A 21,112-nucleotide genomic window follows, 5' to 3' on the forward strand; every position below is an offset into this window, starting at 1 on the left:
GTGGTGCTCCACAGGGTTTAGTCTTGGGGCCCTTGATGTTTGTTGTATATGTTAATGATTTAGACTTAAACGTGGGTGGCAAATTTACAGTTGACACAAAAATTAGCAACGTAGCTGATAGTGAGGAGGGTAGCTGTCAACTCCAGAATGATACCAATGATTTTGTTGAGTGGAAAAGGGAAGTGGAAAATAGAATTCAATCCAGAAAAATGTGAGGTGATGCAGTTTGGAAGGGCAACTAAAGCAAGGGGATACTCAATAAATGGGAAGGTATTTCAAGGGTCTGAGGAAGTAAGAGATTTTGGAGTGCATGCTTCCAGGACCTTGAAGGTGGCATGACAGGTGGACAAGATGATCAAAAAAACATATGGAATGCTTTCCTTTATTGTGTGAGGTACTGCATACAAAAGCAGGGGTTTAATGATAGAACTGTATAAAACCCTGGTTCGGTCATAGCTGGAGTTTTGTGTACAGTTCTGATTACCACATTACAGGAAGGACATAATTGCTCTGGAGAGAGTGCAGAGGACGTTTACAAAAATATTGCCAGGACTTGAAAATTGCAGCAATGAGGAGAGTTTGGATAGGCTCAGGTTGTTCTCTTAGAACTGAGGGGGCTATGTTGTGACTTAATTGAAGTGTACAAAATTATGAGAGACCTAGAGAGACCAGACATAAAATGCTTGTTTCTCTTAGCCGAGGGGTCAATTCCTAGGGGAATAGATTTAGAGTGACTGCTAGGGGGATTAGAGGTGATATGAGGAAAAAGGCTTTTCAGTCAGAGTGTGGTAGGCAACTGGAAATCACTGCCTAATTTGGTGGCTCAGGCTAAATGCTTAACTCATTTAAGAGGTACCAGGTATCTGCATCTGTAGTGCTGTAACCGGCAAGGCTATGGACAAGGTGCTGGAAAATGGGATTAAAATGAGCAGTTAGCTTCTTTTATCTCTTTTTGGCCAGCACAGACACAATAAGCTGAATGGCCTCTTTTTTTTGTTATGGTTCTAGTGAATAGTGCAAATGTTATAGCAACACCATAACTAAGGGGAATATATGTGTTATTTTACTTCAACAATCTCTGAAACCTGGGAAGAGTTAAGTGCATTTAAATTTATCAGTGCCTCCAGGAATGTCATTTTGAAAGGCACTGGCAGGTTAAGTGAATAATTCTTTTACTATTGGTTTGATTATGAAATAGGTGACTGCTGAAATTTAACATATATTTCATTAAATAATGCCATAGCAATTTTGTATAATAACTCCATTGCAATACGATACAGCGCTTCAGTGACAATGTAATCAGTTTATACTCTAAAAGCTGTTTTGCCAAGTTATAATTTTTTTTGATTCAGATTTTGGAAATACTCTTAGATTTACTATTTGAGATGTTGAACCAATAACAGAAAGGTACAGTTAAATTCTTGCCTCATTTGTGATTTGACTTGATTATTAAGAATTTCTAAATTGTTAACATATTGGAAATATCTTGTGGATATAAATAAGTAGCACATTTAACTCAAAGGCCTAGACTTTTATGACCTGACCATCTGGGAGCAAGTGACTTGAGGTCACTGGAAGCTGGATATTAGCACAGCACAGCATGCATCCAGCATCATTGATTGGTTCCCCACCTGCAAGTCAGTCTTGTTGGCAGGATGGGGAATTGATCAGTGAAAGTCACAGAGCCAGGTAAGTTCCTGTGGGGATGCAGGATGGGGGGATTGACCCTGAAGGATGCAGTGGATATCAGAAGTCAACTAGGGAGAGTGGGGCGAACATAGGGAAGGATGCTAATCCTGGAATCTTATGGAATGGGCATCAATCATAGGGTTGTGAAGTGGGGATAGCTAGGGAGCTGAGGTTGGAAGCCTGGGGAGTGGAATGTGGGGCTTCAGTGTAAGTTGGTGGGGGAATCAGAGGGGAGGAAGGTTGAGAACCTGGGTTGGGAAGTTGGAAACCTGTGGGGGGGGAGATGTCAGATGCTTTGGATGGGTGAGGAAATTGGAGGCCTTGTGGAGAAGGACAGGGGTAAAGGAGTTGTGAGGAGGGATGCTGCCTGATCATAGGAATTACACTGGCAGGCGCACTGGGTGAAGGAGATAGGTGTAAAATCACTCACCTTCTTGGTTCGCCAATACCGTAACTAGTTGCCTGAAGCTCAGGAAACCCAGCTGATCACAGTTAACTGTGAATAGCTGAATGACAATTGGGCTGACAGCCTAATTATTATACATAATATGTCAACACACTCCTTGGAGCAGATTGGTCATAGTCCACCTTCCTGTCTCAGTTAAAGCTGGGAGTGAGTGGGTTTGTGGATGATTTGGGTTAAATCCAATCTTAACCCAGCTACTCAACCCAAGCCTGACCATTTAATAAGATCAGTGGAGATAGGGTGGGGAAGAGATACGTTGACTAATTTAAAAAATAAATAATTGGCTGAATTTTATGGGGGGAAGTACAAGTTGCTTCATCTCATCCCCAGTAGAAAAATCAGTTGTGAGCGGACCAACTTTAGAAAAAAGCCTGACGCAGAACAATAAAACACTGAGGACAAGCCTTCATGTTCATGGGAAGTGGACATCGTTCACTAGCCCAACATTCATTGTCCTTCCATAATTGCCCTTGAGAAGGTAGTGGTGTGCTGCTTTCTTGAACCACTGCAGTCTATGTGGTGTAGGTACATCCACATTGCTCTTAGGGACAGAGTCCCAGGAATTTGACCCAGCAACAGTCAAAGAACTGCAATATATTTTCGAGTCAGGATGGTGAGTGGTTTGGAAGGGAACTTCCAGTTGGTGGTGTTCCCCTTTGTCTGCTGCCCTTGTCCTTCAAGATAATGTTGTTCAGGCCACATCTCCCGCAAGCCCCCAACACCTTGGCACTGCCCAGTGGGCAGTGCTAGGGTGCCAGGCTGGCACTGCCAAGGTGCCAGGCTGGTACTGTCCAAGGGGCGCTGTTGGGCCCTGTCCCTGACCACCCAGGGGGTTTCAATGGCCTCCAATCCCACTGGTGAGGCCATCACATCAGGTCCCATTGGTGGGGACAATACGTGAGGTGTGATTCTCCCACCCCGTCATGCTACTTTTCAAGCGCAGCAAGGTGAGAGAATCCTTTGGCTGGTGATTCATGCATGTGTTCCCGCTGAGAGCGCATCCCCAATTGCTGGATTTCTAACGCTATCAGATCTGCATTGGAAACCAGCAGAAAGACCAGTTAAGTCATTTTAGTATATTTTAAATGTTTTTAATGTAATCAGCGGGCCTGTGACTGAATTCTCCTGGCCCGCTAGCCTCTGCCACTGCCCTAGAGCATTTCACTCTTTAGGGTTTACAGAAGGTCCCCACTTTCTGGGAACTAATGGGACAGCCTCGCTGGAGTGAGGGGCAATTGGGACCCTGTGGGGGTTCGGGCGGTGGGTGCCTCTGGGCATGGGTACCCTGGCAGTGCTCAGGGAGAACAATGGCATGGCCCACCAAGCATAGGGCAGTGCCAAGGAGGCAGGGCAGATGGGGGCAGTGTCTAGGAGGGGTGATCAAGGGGGGTGGGGAATCTATACCTGAGACCAACGACGGCCTGAAGATCAGAGCCAGAGGCTCTGCAATCACCTCTCTTGCCTCCCAGAGAATCCTAGGGTAAATCCCATCCAGACCAGGGGACTTATCTATTTTCAAACCCTCAAGAATATCCAGCACATCCCCCTTATCAACTGCAACACTGTCTAGTTTACACCCCTGCAACCCAGTGTTCTCCTCAGCTACATTCATGTAGCAATCAAAATCCAATATAGTGAAGTTTAAAGTATGCGAGTTCATTTTGGTGAGAGAAATAATGAGGCTATTTATTCCTTGGAAGGCTGGTGTCCAGAGGGTGATGTAGGGTGCTAATTTGGCTAATAAACACATAAGCACAGACATAGGAACACTGACAGACATTAACTTTAGAATGAATGATCTTGGACTCTGGGAACGTAAGCCAGCCAGGGCTGTTGCCATCGAAGACAGCTCTGAATGATTAACAAATATTTCTTATTTAAAACATGTAATTTGAATTTACAAGGTGGATGTGTTTTGCTTTTGGTTACATTTTATGAAACTTCAATCAGTGACAAAATACAGTAAGCACTGGTAGGGCAATAATACTGTCAGCAGTGGTCAGGAACAAGATGGCTACCAATGCTAGCCTTATAAATAGGGTCATACAACTCCGGGAGACAACGCAGGTGGCGAGCAGACATAAAGAATTTCTCAGGGTTGGATGAGAATCACGTGGGTTTAATTCGGTGGAATCATTCTCCCATTTCACTATCCTGCGTCCCATATTGCTGGGCAACAGAAGGGAGGTAACGTCTATAATTTAATAACAAATGAACTCCCATTAAGTCATGATGTATATTGTTATTGGCTGGAGTTAACGACAGGATGATAATTGACTGATTTGTATTAGTCTTTATTGTATAATGCCCACTGGAAAGGTGAGCTATATGATTTTGGGAATGTATAATTGCCTTCATAAGGGCATTGTTCTTCAGACTGATATCCGGTTGCCCAGATTCTATACCTTGAGTGCAGGGCTTCCTCATATCATTCTCCCATTCCATTGTTTGGTTAAGTAAAGTCACGTCTTCAAAATCAGTACACTGTATTATGAGATTTTTTATTAGCCTTAGTAGCTATACATAGCCTCAAGAGGAAATGTTCGTCTAAGAGGGGTTCCGGGGAAAGTCAGTGATCAGAGACCGGTGATGCAGGGACCAGTGCACATGCGCCGATTTCTGCACTGACAAATTGGCACATGCGCAGTGGCCCACTCAGCATTAAGCTGCCGGTCTCTCAAGCGGGAATAGGCTCTGACCCAGACTTACCAGTATGAATCAAGCTGAGGCACGCTGCAATGATCAGAGTTGGAGATTCGTTCTGGTAAGTATACCCAAAAACAGGTGGTAAATGCTCCCTTTTTAACACCCAATGGGAGAATCCTGGCCTATTTTTCTGCATTGTCACCTGATTGAAAAACTATTTTCTTCACTGTAAAACCTCACTCTTTTTTACTGTACAAATGCGTGAGATGATGTCGCAAGCTTCTTTTCCACTTTTTCAGCATAAACTAACATTTTGTTTAAATTAACCCTTAATTTAACTATAACAAAGATAATGCTGAATTAATACAGAATTTTGCTTCACGCATGTTTGGAATACCTTGTGCAATTCTGGTCACCAGGCCATCACGAGGGCATTGAAACACTGGGGAAAGTCCAGAAGATTTGTAAGAGCCTTACAATGTACAATTTTGGTCACCCTATTATCGAAAGAATATTATTAAACTAGAAAGAGTGCAGAAAAAATTTACTCGGGTTCTACCGGGATTATATGGTTTGAGTTATATGGAGAGGCTGGACAGACCAGGATTCTTTTCCCTCAAGTGTAGGTGACTTAGGGATGATCTTAGAGGGCTCTACAAAATAATGAGAGGCATAGATCAGTTAGATAGTGAATATCTTTTATCAAAGGTAGGGGAGTCTAAAACTAGAGGGCATTGGTTTAAGGAGAGAGGGAAGAGATACTAAAAGGTCCAGAGGGGCAGTTTTTTCACACAGAGGGTAGTGAGTGTCTGGAGCAAGCTGCCAGAGGTAGTAGTGGAGGCAGGTACAATTTTGTCTTTTAAAAAGCATTTAAACAGTTACATGGGTAAGACAGTATAGAGGGATATGGGCCAAATGTAGGCAATTGGGACTAGCTTAGTGGTTTAAAAAAAGGGCAGCATGATTAAGTTGGGTCAAAGAGCCTGTTTCAATGCTGAAAACCTCTACGACTCTGTAAGAATTAAGAGATTTTATCTTATAATTCAAGATTGAGCAGACTGGATCTCTCTTCTCTGGAAAAAAGACGAGAAGGAAATCCAAGAAGGCCTTTAAAATTATAAAAAGAGTTTAAAATATTGATTGTGAAAAAACCATTTCCTCTTATGAATGAGTTCTGAACATAGAGGCATGAGTACAAGATAACTGTTTAATGATCAAATACAGAAATTAATTATCTTTGCACAGAGAATATGGGGAAATGCAGAACTTGCTATTTCATGGATTGGCTAAAGCAGATAACATTGGTGGATTTACGATTGGTTCATTGTCTGATGCATACACCAGAAGGAAGGGAATCCAGGGATAAATAAGTTGGGTGGGAGTAGATAAATAGACTAGAAGAAGCTTTTGTAGTGTATAAACACCAACGGAAGGCCCACTGGAGTTAACAGCCTTTTCTGGTGGTGGAAATCATACTAGTAGCTTAAATCTCCCACGAATATGATAGGTATTAAATAGCTTGTCTGGTTTATGTGAAAAAATATTTTCTTCAAGTTGATCTTATTTGTCTTCTACATACGCTGTCCACAGAAATCTGTTGGAATTGACTGGGCATCTTCACTCTACCCACACAGACACTTCACACTTTCACATCTCCTGCCATTCGGTCTCACTTATCAATATGATTTGGTACAGTACCAGGTTATTTCCTCTAATAAACCTGTGAGTACAGATTTGCAAATATTTGAAACAAAATACCTTACCAAACCTCTTTGCTTGTTGATATAGTTTGCAAGGAGACTTTAAAAAGATTGTATGAAAAACCTTTCAGTCAACTGATCTTACAGATAATTATATTCTCCAGCTCTTTTAGCACCGAGGCCAAGATTTATTTCTCTATATCCATCCTAAACATGATAATGAGCAACATACTGAACGTAAGAATCATAGATAATGTAACAGTAACATAAAATCATAATGTTGATATAGAAATGATGATTTGTCATTTTCTTTTAAATTATTATGCCACATCTAAACATTGTAGCAGCACCAGCTCACAATAGCGGAACATATTGCCAACAGCTCTGCATTTTTGGTAGCTGTGATAGAATATGAGGTGCAGCTAGCCAATCCAAGTTGCCATGCTGATCATAGCTTATTGAAGTTGGTGTTGAGTTCAGAGGTAAAGGGTGGAATTTTACCGGCTTGCCCCACCCATCGATGGATGGATGGTCCTGTAAAATCATGTCGGAGCAGAGAATTCAGGATCGTGCCTGATTTCTCGGTTCTCGCGATTTTACAAGACCCGGATTTTTGGCGCGGTCCAAGCTCTCTTACCTTTATGGCTTCGCTGGGAAAGGACCTCTCTGGCAAGTAAAACAACTGCTTGCTATGAACTGAAACAGTCACATTAGGCCACCGGTGGAAGTGGAGGCCAGTAAGACCATCCCCCCTCCAAGAGGCAGGGGTGCCCTTTGGGCAGTCCGAGACTGTCGGTGCCACCATAGCAACTTGACTTTACTAGCCTGGCACCTGGGCAATGCCCACTGCGCACCTTGGCACCATCCACTGGGCAGTGCCAGGGGAGGGGTCTGTAGGGACAGTGCCAGAGGGCAGGACCAATGGGGCAGGGCAAATAGGGACTTGGGGACATTGGGGGTGAGCCAAAGGGGGGAGTGGGGATGCCCACTGCCACTTTGCCTATGATTGGTGGGGGAGGGAGGGAAGGGGGGGGGAGGCCTGTTGCCACTTTGCCTGTGATTGGGGGAGGAAGGGGGGCCATAATTGGTCTGGGGGATGGGGGGCAGCAGGGGCATCTTGGGCCGGAGGCCCCGTGATTGCGGAGGGGAGGCTAGTTGAGGCTGCCTGCAGTAGCAGGAGTCTGACTACTCTCTCTCTATCAGACTCCTGCTACTGATAATGTGCATGTGCAGCATCAGAGGTAATACCTCCCTGTGCAGGTTGTCTGGTGAGTTAAACCCCGCCCACAGCCTCTCTGGCTGGAAACTGACTAGCCCATCTTTTTAGAGACAGAGTGTATAAGATTAGGCATGGAAACTGCCAAAAATGGATCTGGACCTCTCCCATTTTCAGACTAGCACTTTGGCTACAATTTTACAATCTCGCTCTGGTGATACTTGTTAAATCCCACCTGAGGCCCATGGAGAATTCCATTCTGCGAGCCTTGCCCAGTTCTTGCAGTAAAATTTCAGCCTCAGAAAAAAATCTCATTTAATTCCACCCAAAGAGCCTCTGCACATCAATATTTGGATCTTTCCCCAAGTACTTAATTTTTAATATTATGGAAATATATGACCATTCTAAATTAATAACATGTCACTAAAACTTCAATATATCATTATGTTCCATTAACAAAATGTTTCTTTACAGTATTGTGTTGTTATATATTATTGATGTTACCTTATCATGAAGGGACTCTTCCAGTTGCTTTCTTAATAGTTCTGATTCTTGGATCAACATGTTCTAAGGTAATAAAACATAATTATATGCAAAATAAGTAACAATGATGAATTTGATCAAACAAAATTACTGTTTGTTATCAGGATTTATGTATTAAGGACTTCACTAATTACAATAAACCAACTTTCTAAAACAACTGCATTGTCTAAAAACTTCTCTCTCCAATGAACTTATTAAATTGGAATTAATCATGAGCAGCCTGGTGTGATCATAACCCCAATATTCCCAATCATGTGAAGAGACCCAAACTGGGAAAAGTATTCTAACTGAGGGTTAGCAAGGGTTATGTATCAAATACCAATTGAGAAAATGCTGGAAAACCTCAGCAGGTCTGGCAGCATCTGTAAGGGGAGAAAAGAGCTGACATTTCGAGTCCAGATGATCCTTTGTCAAAGCTTTGACAAAGGGTTGTCTGGACTCAAAACATCAGTTCTTATCTCCTTACAGATGCTACCAGATCTGCTGAGATTTTCCAGCGCTTTCTCTTCTGGCTTCAGATTCCAGCACCTGCAGTAATTCACTTTTATTATGTATCAAATGGTTTATTTTGTTTTATCATGAATCAACCTGCGAGTTTAATTTGCAAAGAAGGTTCACAAGAATGGTTCCAGGTATGAAGATAGATTGGAGAAGTTAGGACTGAATTACGCTGACAACCAATTTAAGATTGTTGGTTGTGCATGCATTGTAGTGCATTTGCATGTACTCAATAGAGTCATAGAATCCCTACAATTCTGTAGGAGGCCATTCGGCTTATCGAGTCCGCACTGACTCTCTGACAGACTATCTTACCTAGGCCCTCTTCCCTACCCTATCCTCATTGATCCACACATTAACCATGCTCATCCATCTAAGCTACACATGTTGGGATACTGAAGGGCAATTTAGCATGGTCAATCCACCTAACTAGAAACTGCATATATTAATATACATGGCCCTGTTCTTTGCAGACATAAGGAACAAGTTCACACATTGCACCTGTTTCCATTAAACAAAATAAGTGACAGCAATTCATTGATTCACTCCTCAAGGCAATGTCCTGACCAATCAGGGTTAAGCTGTCAAATTTAAATTTCAAACAATGCTTGACAGTTAACTGTCAATCACCAGCAATTGGTACATTCTCCCTGACAATATCTCTAACAACCAGCATTCACTTGCCACTCAACCAGCGCTCTCTTCTCATAGAGTATAAATTGTCGTTTTCCCCTTATATTGGTATTTTTGTGACAAGTACAAGATGAAAAGCTTTGGTCTGTCTCTCTTTTTTCAGTAATACTCAAGTTCTGTACTACCAAAAGAAAAACTAATTGTTACAATTCTGTGATTCTGTAAATTTGACTTGATGTGACTTTAGTTTACGTCGGTCATGGAACTTTAGAACAGTAAGCACTAAAACATCCAGATTAGTCCCAATAAGAATTTAGCAATTTATATTAGTCAATGTTAATTTCTATGTTAATGTTGCAAAATTAATTCTTCTATTCAAATTAAACATTAAAAACCTGAATCCTGCAAATGGTGACCATAAATATTACCTTATCCTCTAATGCAGCCATTCGCTCTTTTAGATGCAGCTGAAGTCTCTCATTAGACTCTGTTAGCAATCTGTCCACTGTGTCTGAGAGTCTCTTATTGTGCTCTTCATTCATTTTCTCTCTTTGGCGAGCCTATGACACATGAAATAAAAAAGCCGTTTTACAAAACATTTAACTTCATACCGAAGATTAGCGACAGAGTTGAATAATTACTTTTTGCCATTCACTTGACAAATCCAAGAAAATAGCAATTGGTGTGTTGTAACCATTCTGTGATTTCTTTGGGTTGGGTTCAGCCAGTTGGGGCGGCACAGTGGCACAGTGGTTAGCACTGCTGCCTCACAGCACCAGGGACCTGGATTTGATTCCCAGCTTGGGTCACTGTCTGTGTGAATTTTGCATGTTCTCCCCATGTCTGTGTGGGTTTCTGCCAGGTGCTCCAGCTTCCTCCCACAGTCTAAAAGATGTACTGGTTAGGTGCAGTGACCCGAACAGGTGTCAGAATGTGGTGACTAGGAGAAGTTCACAGTGGCTTCATTTCAGTGTTAAAGTAAGCCTTACTTGTGACTAATAAATAAACTTTAACTTTTACATAATCAGAATTGTGAACTGTGAAGAAATCTTCTTTCTGCTGTTATACAGAATTCTATATTTTGTGGCAATTTGGTAGGATTTTCTTTAAGTGTTTCGTTTTTCATTTTTCACTTGCCAGATATTTTGGATCCATGTTTTCAATTTAGTTTGTCTCCTTTTACATGTTTCATTTTTATCTTTTTGATTCCACTTATTTGAAGGTATCATCCTGAAGGCATCAATCTGCTGATGACACATCTTACAGTTTCACAGCTAAATGTTCCAATTTGGAACATTTTTCAATGATTTTGCAATGGAATTGTGTCATGATCATTACAGTTTTGGAAACAAGTTCACTTCCTCCGGGATGCATTTGCTACCCATTGTACTTGTCTGAAGTAAATGCGGATGGCAGTGCATCACTGTATCATAGGTTTCCTCTTCTGCTCTGAATCCTACTGCAGAAACGCAGTAGGAGTTTTCCAAATGGACCTTTGCAGGTCCACCCTCACCTGCTATGATTCTTGTGGCAGGCAGGATGGGAGAATTCCCCCCAGGATCAATAATACTCTAAACACAGTACTATGTATCATTGCTATGTATAGACAATAAGAAAGTCAATCAGGAGGATGTCTATCTCTTTTCCTTTGTACAGCATTCTGGAATTTGGCTGTCATAGGCCCTAGAAGTCTGATCTGGAACTTCAGTAGCTACTTCTGTTCTTGAAACTAATTCTGCATCATTCTCATATGGTATAGTGGCATAGGCATAATTGATAAGTAACTCAGGTTCAACTAAGTCTTCCATAGTAGTTTTTTACAATACCAGGGACTAACGAAGTTGGTTCTTCTGGATATAACTACAAGAAATCATTCTGAGATGACAATTGGTCAGCTTCGCATCGCCGAGCTAATTAATCTTCAGTTTGAACCATATAAGAAAATGAACCTTTTTATGTTGAAACTATTGCTGGAACCCATTTCTCACTAGTGTGTGGCATTTCTTGTTGAAATGTCTGTTGTTTTGCCCTTACATCCAGTCTAGCAACTTGAGATTGTTATTGATGCTCTACAATTTCTGAAGTTCTGGAGGAAATAAATCAAACATAGTTCTTAACTTTCTCTTTAAGAGTGGTGACGCAGATGAACTTTGGGTAATCACATGAATAATGTTTCTATAAGATGTCAAAAGGCTATTTATATGGTGCAATAACAAACCTTGCTCTTCTTAAGCTCTTAAAGAATGTTTGAAGGATTGCATGAATCTTTCAGCTAATCCATTGATTGATGGATGATCAGATGCAGATTTTATATGATGTATAGCATTTAGTTTTAGAAAATACTCAAACTCAAGTAAACTCTGAACCATTATTGCTAACAATCTGTTTCGATTTACCAAATCTTGCAAAAGTTTCATCAAACTTTTCAAGGGTTTGTTCAGTTGTAGTAGATCTCATGATAACTTCTGGACACTTTGGTCCCGATTTTACCATAAAGCTGTGCCCATTTTCAGGTGCAAAAACTTGGTAAAGTTGAGCCTGAGGCGATTAGCACGATCTGCACCCGCCTCTGTGTTCTTTCCCAAGTCACAAAAATGGCTGCAATCGGAACTGCACCTGAAATAGGCTTGATTTGCATGCATTTAAATTGACTTAATGGGATACACATCCAACCTTACTGGCACTTCCCCCTTTACCATCGCATTCACCCATCCAGATTCGGCGTGAAAAAGACATGCTCAACAAAAATCCGATTTGGGTGTTCCAGCTTATGAGGAGATAAATGCCGAGCATCAGACAATTCTCTGCTTGAGATCAGTGGGCCGGTGGGGAGGAGAGGTGGATCCAATGGCTCTCTGCTTGAGATTGGTGGGGGTGGGGGGAGGGTCTGCTGCCACTCTGCCTGTGATCCCTGAGGGGGATGGGGGGGAGGTGTCCGCTGCCACTCTGACTGGGATCCGTGAGGGAGAAAGGGGGTCCACTGCCACTCTGTCTCTGATCAGTGAGGGGGAAGGGGCGGTCCGCTGCCACTCTACCTGTGATCAGTGACAGGGAAGGGGGGATATGCTGTCCCTCTGCGTGTGACCAATGAGGGGGAAAAGGGATCTGCTGCCACTCTTCCTGTGATCAGTGAGGGGCGAGGGGCCCACGATCAGTCTGGGTGTTGGAGAGGGTGGAGGGATAAGGGGGTCAGTAATGTTGTGGGTGTGGGGCAATGTCTGTGGAGGCTGAGGAAGGCATTATCTGGCCCAGAAGCAATGTGGCGGGGAGCTGCATTCTATCCTGCATGCACAGTTGGAGGCTGTAGGATTTCGGGCATGTTCAGCCCCATCCACAGGCTTCTGCAGCACGATTAGGAATCACTGATATTTTTTCAGGCAGAGTTCGTATAGGGCACCTGAGAACAGGTCTGAAAATTGGATCTAAAACACTTCCAGTTTCAAGTCCATCCAGCACTTACAATAAAAATGATAAAGTAGAGCCCTTTGAGCGTACATCAATTATGGCTAAGAATATGTAACCCTCAAACTGACCAGCAAAATCTAACATAATGTTGCCATGGCATTTTAAGCCATTTCCAAGGGTGTAAAGGAGACAAAGGTGATTGACACTGTCTCACCAAAAATAACTGCATGCCAATTTCTTCATCTGGTCTATATCAGGATGTCCTTCATGTAATTGTTCAATAATTCTTCCACACAGAGTAGGAGGAGTGATCACTCAGATTCCTCACAATGGACACCCACTTTGGACAGTCAACTCAAGATTTCTTGTCACATAAGGTTTCAAATCAGGATGTGGACTATGCTTTAGGCTAGCATTCCTTTCAATACCATACCTATCACCTTTCCAATCTCTGAACTTGAGGAACTGTCACAGGCAAATGATCTACTAAGCATGATTAGTATGGCACTCTGATTGACAGTACTTTATATCTTATGAGTGTGCAGATAAGATCAGTAACCATCTTTACAACCATTTGTTAATGAAGATATGCCTTTATAAGCTGAAAATAATAGTTAAGTGTCAATAATCATTCAATAATGTGAAATTACATAAATAATAGTGAAACTTCTGTCTGTCAAAAATTATACTCAATGCTTTTTTTCCTAGTTGAGCATAGTTGAATTTAGCATCAGTCAGTGTATGCAAAATCTATTGATTGTTCTTCTCTTGAAGGCATAATATCTGAAAATACGGCTCCTACTTCATAAGATGAAGTATCACAAAAAGTGGTAATGGTAGCTTAAAATGAGCAATACTTCAGACTTTTACAAAGCATCTTTGACATCCGTGTATTCTTTCTCATGGTCTGTTATCCAGTCCCATGACAGCTTCATGCATAGTAAATTATGCAATGGCTTCAATGATGTAGCTAAGTTAGGAATAGATTTTCCATCATAACTCATTAATCCTCGAAAGGACCTCAACTATATCAAATTACTTGGACAAGGTGCTCCTAAAATATTGTCCATTATTTTAGATGTTTAAGTAGGCCTTTACTATCAATAATGTGACTCAAATGCTGGTCTGATGTGTGGAAAAAATTATTTCTTGATAGGCATCCCATGTACTTGAAGACATTCCAATGTTGCTTCTAAATTATTCAAGTGCTCTTGTTCACAGGACCCTGTAATTAGAATATCATCCAGATATCATTGTACACCAGAGAGACCATTTAAAATCTGATCAATCATATTTAGAATAGGGTTGGTGCAGATGTTATTCCAAAAGGCAACCTTTTATAACAAAAAAGGTCTTTATGAGTAACAATGGTAAGCAGTGGTTATGATTCAGTGGCTACATTCAACTGTAAATATGTGTGTGAAAGATCAATCTTGCTGAATTTCTGCCCACCTGTTAAACCAGCAAACACATCTTCAATTAAAGGAAGCGGATATTAATCAGCACACAACACTGGACTTATGGTTGTTTTAAAATCACTACAAATATGAACTGAACAATTAGTTGCAAGACAGGTATGATGAAAGTAGCTCAGTCCCCCATTGTAACCGGCTCTAACATCAATGTTAACGTGTCACACTAATTCTTTTTCAGCCTTGGGATGAATGCATATGGCACTGCTCTTGCTCTGAAAGTTCCACTTGAGCTCCCTTCATTAAGCCAAGCATCTCTTCAAATACACTCCTGTATTTATTCAGAAGGTGCTGTAGGTCTGTATTGGCATGACCAATTTGTTGACAGCACTCCATTTCAACTTTATCTTCTCCAACCATGATCTCCAAAGTGAAGCTGGAAAATTACCATGGAGCACATGGAGAGGCAACTCTGCTGTTTGCCCACTGAATTCTATGATGACCATGATGTATCCTTTAATGACACAATCTCTTCCGTGTATGTCCTTAAAATCACATCAGCTGGTTTCAAAGGAAAATGTTTCAGCTTTTGCTGGTATGTAGCTTCAGGAATTAAAGATACAGCAGCATCAGTAATATACAGTCCAACTAATTTCAGAATCACCCAGAATTTATATGATTCACCCTGTATGGGTTACATGTTCAGTTAGAGATCGTCGCCATATTTCTGGATATTCTCTTCTTCGCAGTCATGATTCTTTTCTTCCATGTTGTACATTCTTTTTGTAGAATGCAATTTGTTTTTCTTTTTGAAGATAGCCAGATTCTTCTACTGAATATTCTTATCAGGAAAAATTGACATGGCCCAACATGTTTTTGCAGACTAACCCACTTTGCCACACTTTTTGCATTGACTATCCTTGCTCCAGCATTCATTAACTGAATGGCCAATTTTGGCATATGTGTGATATCCTTGTTCCTGTTTTGACCTCTTATGGGCAGTTCCCAATTTGTGGATCCTAATTCCTGCACCAAATTGTGAAGCCTCTTTAGCAGCCAGTCCCATCAATACTGTGATTTCTACTGTTGTCTTTAAAGTCCAAGCATGTTCACTAACTTCTTTGGATAGCCTCATTTTGGAGATCACAAACTAGATGATCAAACTAGAAGAGTATCTTTTAATGACTCGCCAAATTCACAATGTCGTGTCAGCCTTTTTAAGGTTGCCACAAACTGAACACTGCTTTTGCCTTTCATTTGATTCCTTTGTTGGAATCTGAACCATTCCGTAATGATCAATGGCTTTGGAGAGTAATGCTTTTCAAGAATGTTTATCAACACATTGTAAGTTTTGACTCCTGGCTTTGCTGGATGAACCAAATTCCAGAACAAATTGTAGGTTCTGCTTCCATTTGTACGAGAAAAGCTGGTATGAGAACTCGTTTGCTATTTTATTCGCTTGTACAAAGTACTGAAAAAGCTCAGCATAGGAACACCATACTGCATTTTCTTCGCTGAAAAGCTCCATGGATCCTAATTGACCCATCATTTCTCTTGCAGGCACTAGCAACCTGAGACTGTTCCGTATATATATTTTTTACTGTCTTCCTGGTACACCCGTTTTTACCCTGGAGATAGTTGACTTGATGCTTTTTTTTCCCAATGACCTCAACTGTACAGTAAAGCATCCCTTGATTTAGATATGCCAGGTTCTGCCTGAATCTCTGATCAGAAAACCCCCTCTTTTGAAACACACAAGGAGCTTTTTCTTACTTGTCTTCCTGCATTGGCCCTTCAATCTTTATTCCTGTGTTGCTTCTCCCCAGCCATCTAATTTTGGAAATGTGAGGACCCATAATATCTTCTTTCCTCTACTTAGGATCATTGCTTGATGTTCTTGATGAAACAAAATCCCGATTCATCGCCAATTTTCTTTCTGTAATGTCCTAACTATGTTAGGGGTTGTGGGTTTTAACAAAGAGAAAAGAATGTGGTTTGCACACATGGATTCAAAATAACAACAACAAATTTATCCTAGCAGCTTTTGTCTGTGCAGAGTACAAACTGAAAATAAAATAGCAGTCAGTGCAAGCGCTCTAATGACATCATCATCAAATCTTGTGATCAATTCTTAAATCAACCTGCAACACTTTAAAAGATAAAACTGCTATTTTTGCAATTTTCTAGGGTTTTTGCTCAAGTTCTATTGATATTACAGTATTGGTAATGGTGCCTACCTCATGGGCAGTATCCATGTAGATTTACGACTTATTTACTTCATAGGAAACCAAGCGACAAGTGATTGCCTAACTTTGAGCATATCTCTCACAATTTTTGTTCCAAATCCCTTCTTTGACAATCTGCATCTCTCTCCTAATTTACATCCCAGCAGCCCATACAACAAAGTCGTCTTCTTTCCACCAACAGCAAAACCTTGAGAGCTGTCATATCAATCATGTGCTGAATTTTTTTGCTGGGTAAGGTGGTGCATTTCAAAGTGCTAATCGCCATATTCCCCCATTGAGGTTGGGTTCTCCATTCTAAATAGGGTGAAAATCAGATTTCCTCCCATGCAACATTTTTGTTTGCTATTGTAGAGTTTTAGAATTACATGAAAAGCATGCCCACTTTGAGAATTCATGAATAGTATCTAAGCAGTTTGGAGGATTCTGAAAGATAATTGTAAAGTGCATTCATACTTTTGGATGTTGCTAAGTGCTATATTGTAATGTTGATGTGCTTTTAATGCAGTGATCTGTCATTTAAAGGTAAATTGAGCTTAAACTGATGAACCTTATGCATTTGTTCACAGTGCTACAGTGCTTTGCTTTGGAGAAAGCACAAGGATGCAGGAAACCTGTACAATCCTGTCAGCCTGTGCTTTCATAATTTCTACTGTGATTTAAATCATTCCATATCATTAAAAAGAAGCTGGTTTTGACACTTGAAAAAAACCTAACCACCTGTCCCCTTTCATTGATTGACAATCGGTCTTAAAGTTGAAATCACTACTTTCTGTTCTTTCCATCCGAGAGGGCAGTCTATTATTTGGACAGCAGCCATTAGTCACACTTGGTAAGTGTTAAAAGGTTTGAACACAGTAGGATTTCCAATTTTCTGAGACCAAATGACAATCTCAAGAATTTATAATAACAATTTGTTCTTTTGATGTGATCTCTGATTTGTTGATAAAAGTTAATAAGGTTACAAGTATTAGAAGGTTTTTTTCACATGACAGTTTTTTTAACAACATGGAGGCTTTTATTTTCTGGTGAGTGGTTTATTTTTTTTCCTGAGAAATGTAAAATATTTCCATTGATACTGCATGGAATCTGAGAATTATTGATTATTGAATCTACAGTGCAGAAGGAGGCCTCTGGGCCCATCAAGTCTGCACCAGTCACAATCCCAGCCAGGCCAGCACCCCGTCACATTTGCTCTACTAATATCCCTGACACTAATTTAGCATTCAACCAACCTGTGGATCTTTGGAGGAAACCGGAGAACCTGGAAGAAACCCACACAGGCATGGGGAGAAAGTGCAAACTCCACACAGACACTGACCCGAGGCCAGAATTGAACCTGGGTCCCTGGCGCTGTGAGGCAGCAGTGCTAACCACTGTGCTGTTGTACCGCCCTGCTGGGTGAGTGGCTATGGAGTACACATGGGGGACATAAAAGGTGAGATGTGTAATGTGAGGGTGGTATGGGTGATCTGAAAATGAATGGGCTGGCATTGGGTTTGGGTTCAGGGGGGTGAGGGAGGGGAGGTGTAAAGTTCAGGGTGCCTTCACATGCTGTTATAGAGACTGCAGTATTGTATTGGGGATCCAAAGTGAGCCTTCTAACTGGCGCACCTCCCCAACTATGCCCCTTACGCACTCCAGTATGGCTCACAAGCTGCATTGTGAGCTTAACTCCAATGTGAAAAGACAAAAATGATGCCTATAGTCACATGTGGATTTGGCATGAGACTCACAAGCCACGAAAATGCACAAGTCAGTTTTCCAAAGCCCAGAGGAAAATATGGCACTGCATATTCATGATATTGCCTTTACTTCCAATTAGGCATAAGCACGTAAGTTGTGCTGTCAAAACATCTCAGATTTTGGTATTATACAAGAGCCATAAATTAATTTCAAAATGCGGTGTAGTCAGCATGATATTAAGGCTTGAGAGCGCAAACAACCAATTCATCACCATTTACATAAGGACCCATTTTAGCAAGTAATACAATTGGTAATAATTAAAATAACTAAAACAGGATTATCTTGCATTCTCAGGATCATGTTCCTAATACTTACCCTTTGAAGTTCTTGATTCTTTTCTTCAAGCTGAGTCTCTAAGTGCCTCAAACGTTCTTCTATACTGCCATGTCTCTCTTCAGCCTATAACATAAATTGAAAAAGCTGACTAGATCTCACTTTTTTTTAAATCAAACTAATATACCCACACGTGTTTCATTTAATCAAGAAAAAACAAGCCAAGCTCAAGCCTTTGCTGTCTGTGGACTCACGTTCAGAATTAAGCAGGCAGCTAGAGAGCATTGCTTAACATTTGTTGGCTGGTCAAGCCTATAACACCTCAGCATCAGCACTACTTCATTATTGATTTCAAAAATATTTTCATGAGTGATGAGTTCAGCCATATGTAACAACATGCTGGATTTTCATGGTTAAACCACAATCCTGCTATTTTCAACAAATAAAGCTTGTCAAGCATAGAACTGAACAATGATAAATTGTGAAAAAAAATCTAATTATCAACCAGCAAGACTACCTTCCTAAGTATGGTGACCATTTCTTGCAGTTTTGCTTCCAAAATATAGGGATAATCATCAGATGAGGTAGAAGAGGTTGGGTCAGACTGACAAGTCAAGGAAAAAAAGAGGGACAAATCGAAAAATCAGAACTAAAGATACAAACGCTGAATAAAATACAGCACATAATGTTTGAAACAAAAAGAATGACTAAAGGCCAAACACTAACTGCACAAACCAATAGTACTTTCAAAAGCATGACAGGTATATTAAAACAATCACATATGTAAGTAATTTACAGAGTCTTAAATTTAAACCAATATCAAAATGTTGCTGCAAAAATGCATTTTGTTTCTGTAATTGATTTTTCTCTTGAAAGTTCAAAAGGTAAGCAAAGGTTTCATGCAAGTTTATGGGGGAGAAAGCAGTCCATTCCCCTCTGTGAATAAAATTTATTACATCCAAATTATGTAGAATTTTCCTATAATAAATTGCAATTTATTTATTATAAATATTTGTTTATGAAACATTGGGCAGAATTTAATACTCCCCCTAGGAGCAGGCCGGAAAGTGGTGGGGGCAGGAAATAGGATGAGAAAATGATGATGGGAAGTCCATCAATATTGACTTCTGCCTGGACACCAGTTGAGGTCATTAAGTGGCCAGCTCCCCCTGCAGAAGCTGGGAGCCCTAACTGCAACCAGCAGACTGCCTGATTGGGATTTAGTCCTGACAGGGCTCCTGGAAACGGTTGTGGAAGGGTTGCCACTGCTCTCCAGCTGGTGGGCAGGTCCACTACCATGACCATTAAATTCCACCCATTAACTCTGTTTCTCTATCCATTGATGCTGCCTGATTTGCTGAGTATCTCTAGCATTTTCTATTTTCCAGCATTAGCAGTATTTTGCTTTCATAAATTATTGTTCCTCTGCAAATATTCACACCACAGGATGCTTGGATAGTTGGTATTCACATTGACAACTACTGCAGGGTCATAAATAGACCAAAATGCTCACTCAAACTTTAAACAATGTGTATTATAGAATATAAAAAATCCACATTTGATTTCAAGGATCATATGCAGGACATCGGACACTGTATATGAATTATTTAATATTTACTTGTGTTCAATTCTTGATTAGATTACTGTTCTATTTCCCTACAGAAAGAAAACTTGTACAAAAAAATGACTTTCATAAAATCAGTACGTCGAGTAGACTCACTGGCCAAATGGCCATTCTGACTTCTATTTCTTACGGTCTTATGACCAAAGCGCTTTATTGTTAGGATAAAGGATAATTTTGGGAAGGATACTAGTTCACTTTTCCTTGAAATGGGATCATTTACACCATCTGACAGGGAAGCTTAGATCTTGGTCTAACACTTCATCCAAAAGGCAGCACTCTCACAGTATTGCACTAAAATACCAGACTGAATTATGTGCTCAAGGCTCTGAAGTAGTGCTTGATCCCAAGACCTTCAGAATCAGAGGCAGAAGTGCAAACTGATGCAAGGCTGACACCATAGCCCAGAAATTCAGTCTCCTATCACACACAAAGCCTAAAAATGGGCAATTTCCTTAAGCATTTTCCCAGTTACATTGTTTAATTTTACATAGGATATTACATAGGATATAGGTAGTTCATAGGATATATCGTACAGAAACGGTACACAAACAGAACATTCGGCCCAAGCAGTCGATGCCATTATTTATGCTCCACTCGAAACTCCCCCCACAATTTCTCATCTAAATTATCATCATAACTGTCTCCCTCAGATGTCTGCCTAGTTACCCTTCCTAAGCAATATTACCAACATTCACTACAACCACTTCCTGTGGTCGTGAGTTCTACATTCTCAGCAGGAGACTTTAGAAAAAGAACTGGCATTAATGTAGCGTCTTTCACATCTTCATAGCATTAAAAAGCAGTTTGCAGCCAATTGCTTAAATTTGTTGCATAGAAAAATATAGCGGCCAATTTTCACATTGTAAGGTTCCACAAATGCAAACAGGCTTACTGACTGGTTAGTTTGTCCTATTATATGTATATATATAAAATAGCACAGAAATGGCCTGGTCCGTATTGGGGTTTATGCCTACTTCAGCCTCCTCTTGTCTTTACGCATCCAACTTTACCAAAATAA

At 40.7% G+C, this 21,112-nt stretch overlaps 1 protein-coding gene across 5 annotated transcripts in view; it reads right to left on the reverse strand.

Moving 5' to 3' along the window:
- The window catches only part of ppfia2 (PTPRF interacting protein alpha 2), a 384,719-nt gene that overhangs the window by 108,519 nt on the left and 255,088 nt on the right, over positions 1 to 21,112 (reverse strand). For all 5 annotated transcript variants that reach the window (XM_080191161.1, XM_080191163.1, XM_080191164.1 and 2 more), the window contains 3 exons: positions 18,513 to 18,596; positions 9,820 to 9,951; positions 8,222 to 8,284 (listed from right to left, as the gene is read on the reverse strand). In XM_080191161.1, coding sequence (XP_080047287.1) covers positions 8,222 to 8,284; positions 9,820 to 9,951; positions 18,513 to 18,596 — 279 coding nt within the window. The remainder of the gene's footprint in view (positions 1 to 8,221; positions 8,285 to 9,819; positions 9,952 to 18,512; positions 18,597 to 21,112) is intronic.

The sequence above is a fragment of the Carcharhinus amblyrhynchos genome, chromosome 6 (genome assembly GCF_965287045.1).
Source record: "Carcharhinus amblyrhynchos chromosome 6, sCarAmb.v2.hapA, whole genome shotgun sequence".
Taxonomy (NCBI): domain Eukaryota; kingdom Metazoa; phylum Chordata; class Chondrichthyes; order Carcharhiniformes; family Carcharhinidae; genus Carcharhinus; species Carcharhinus amblyrhynchos.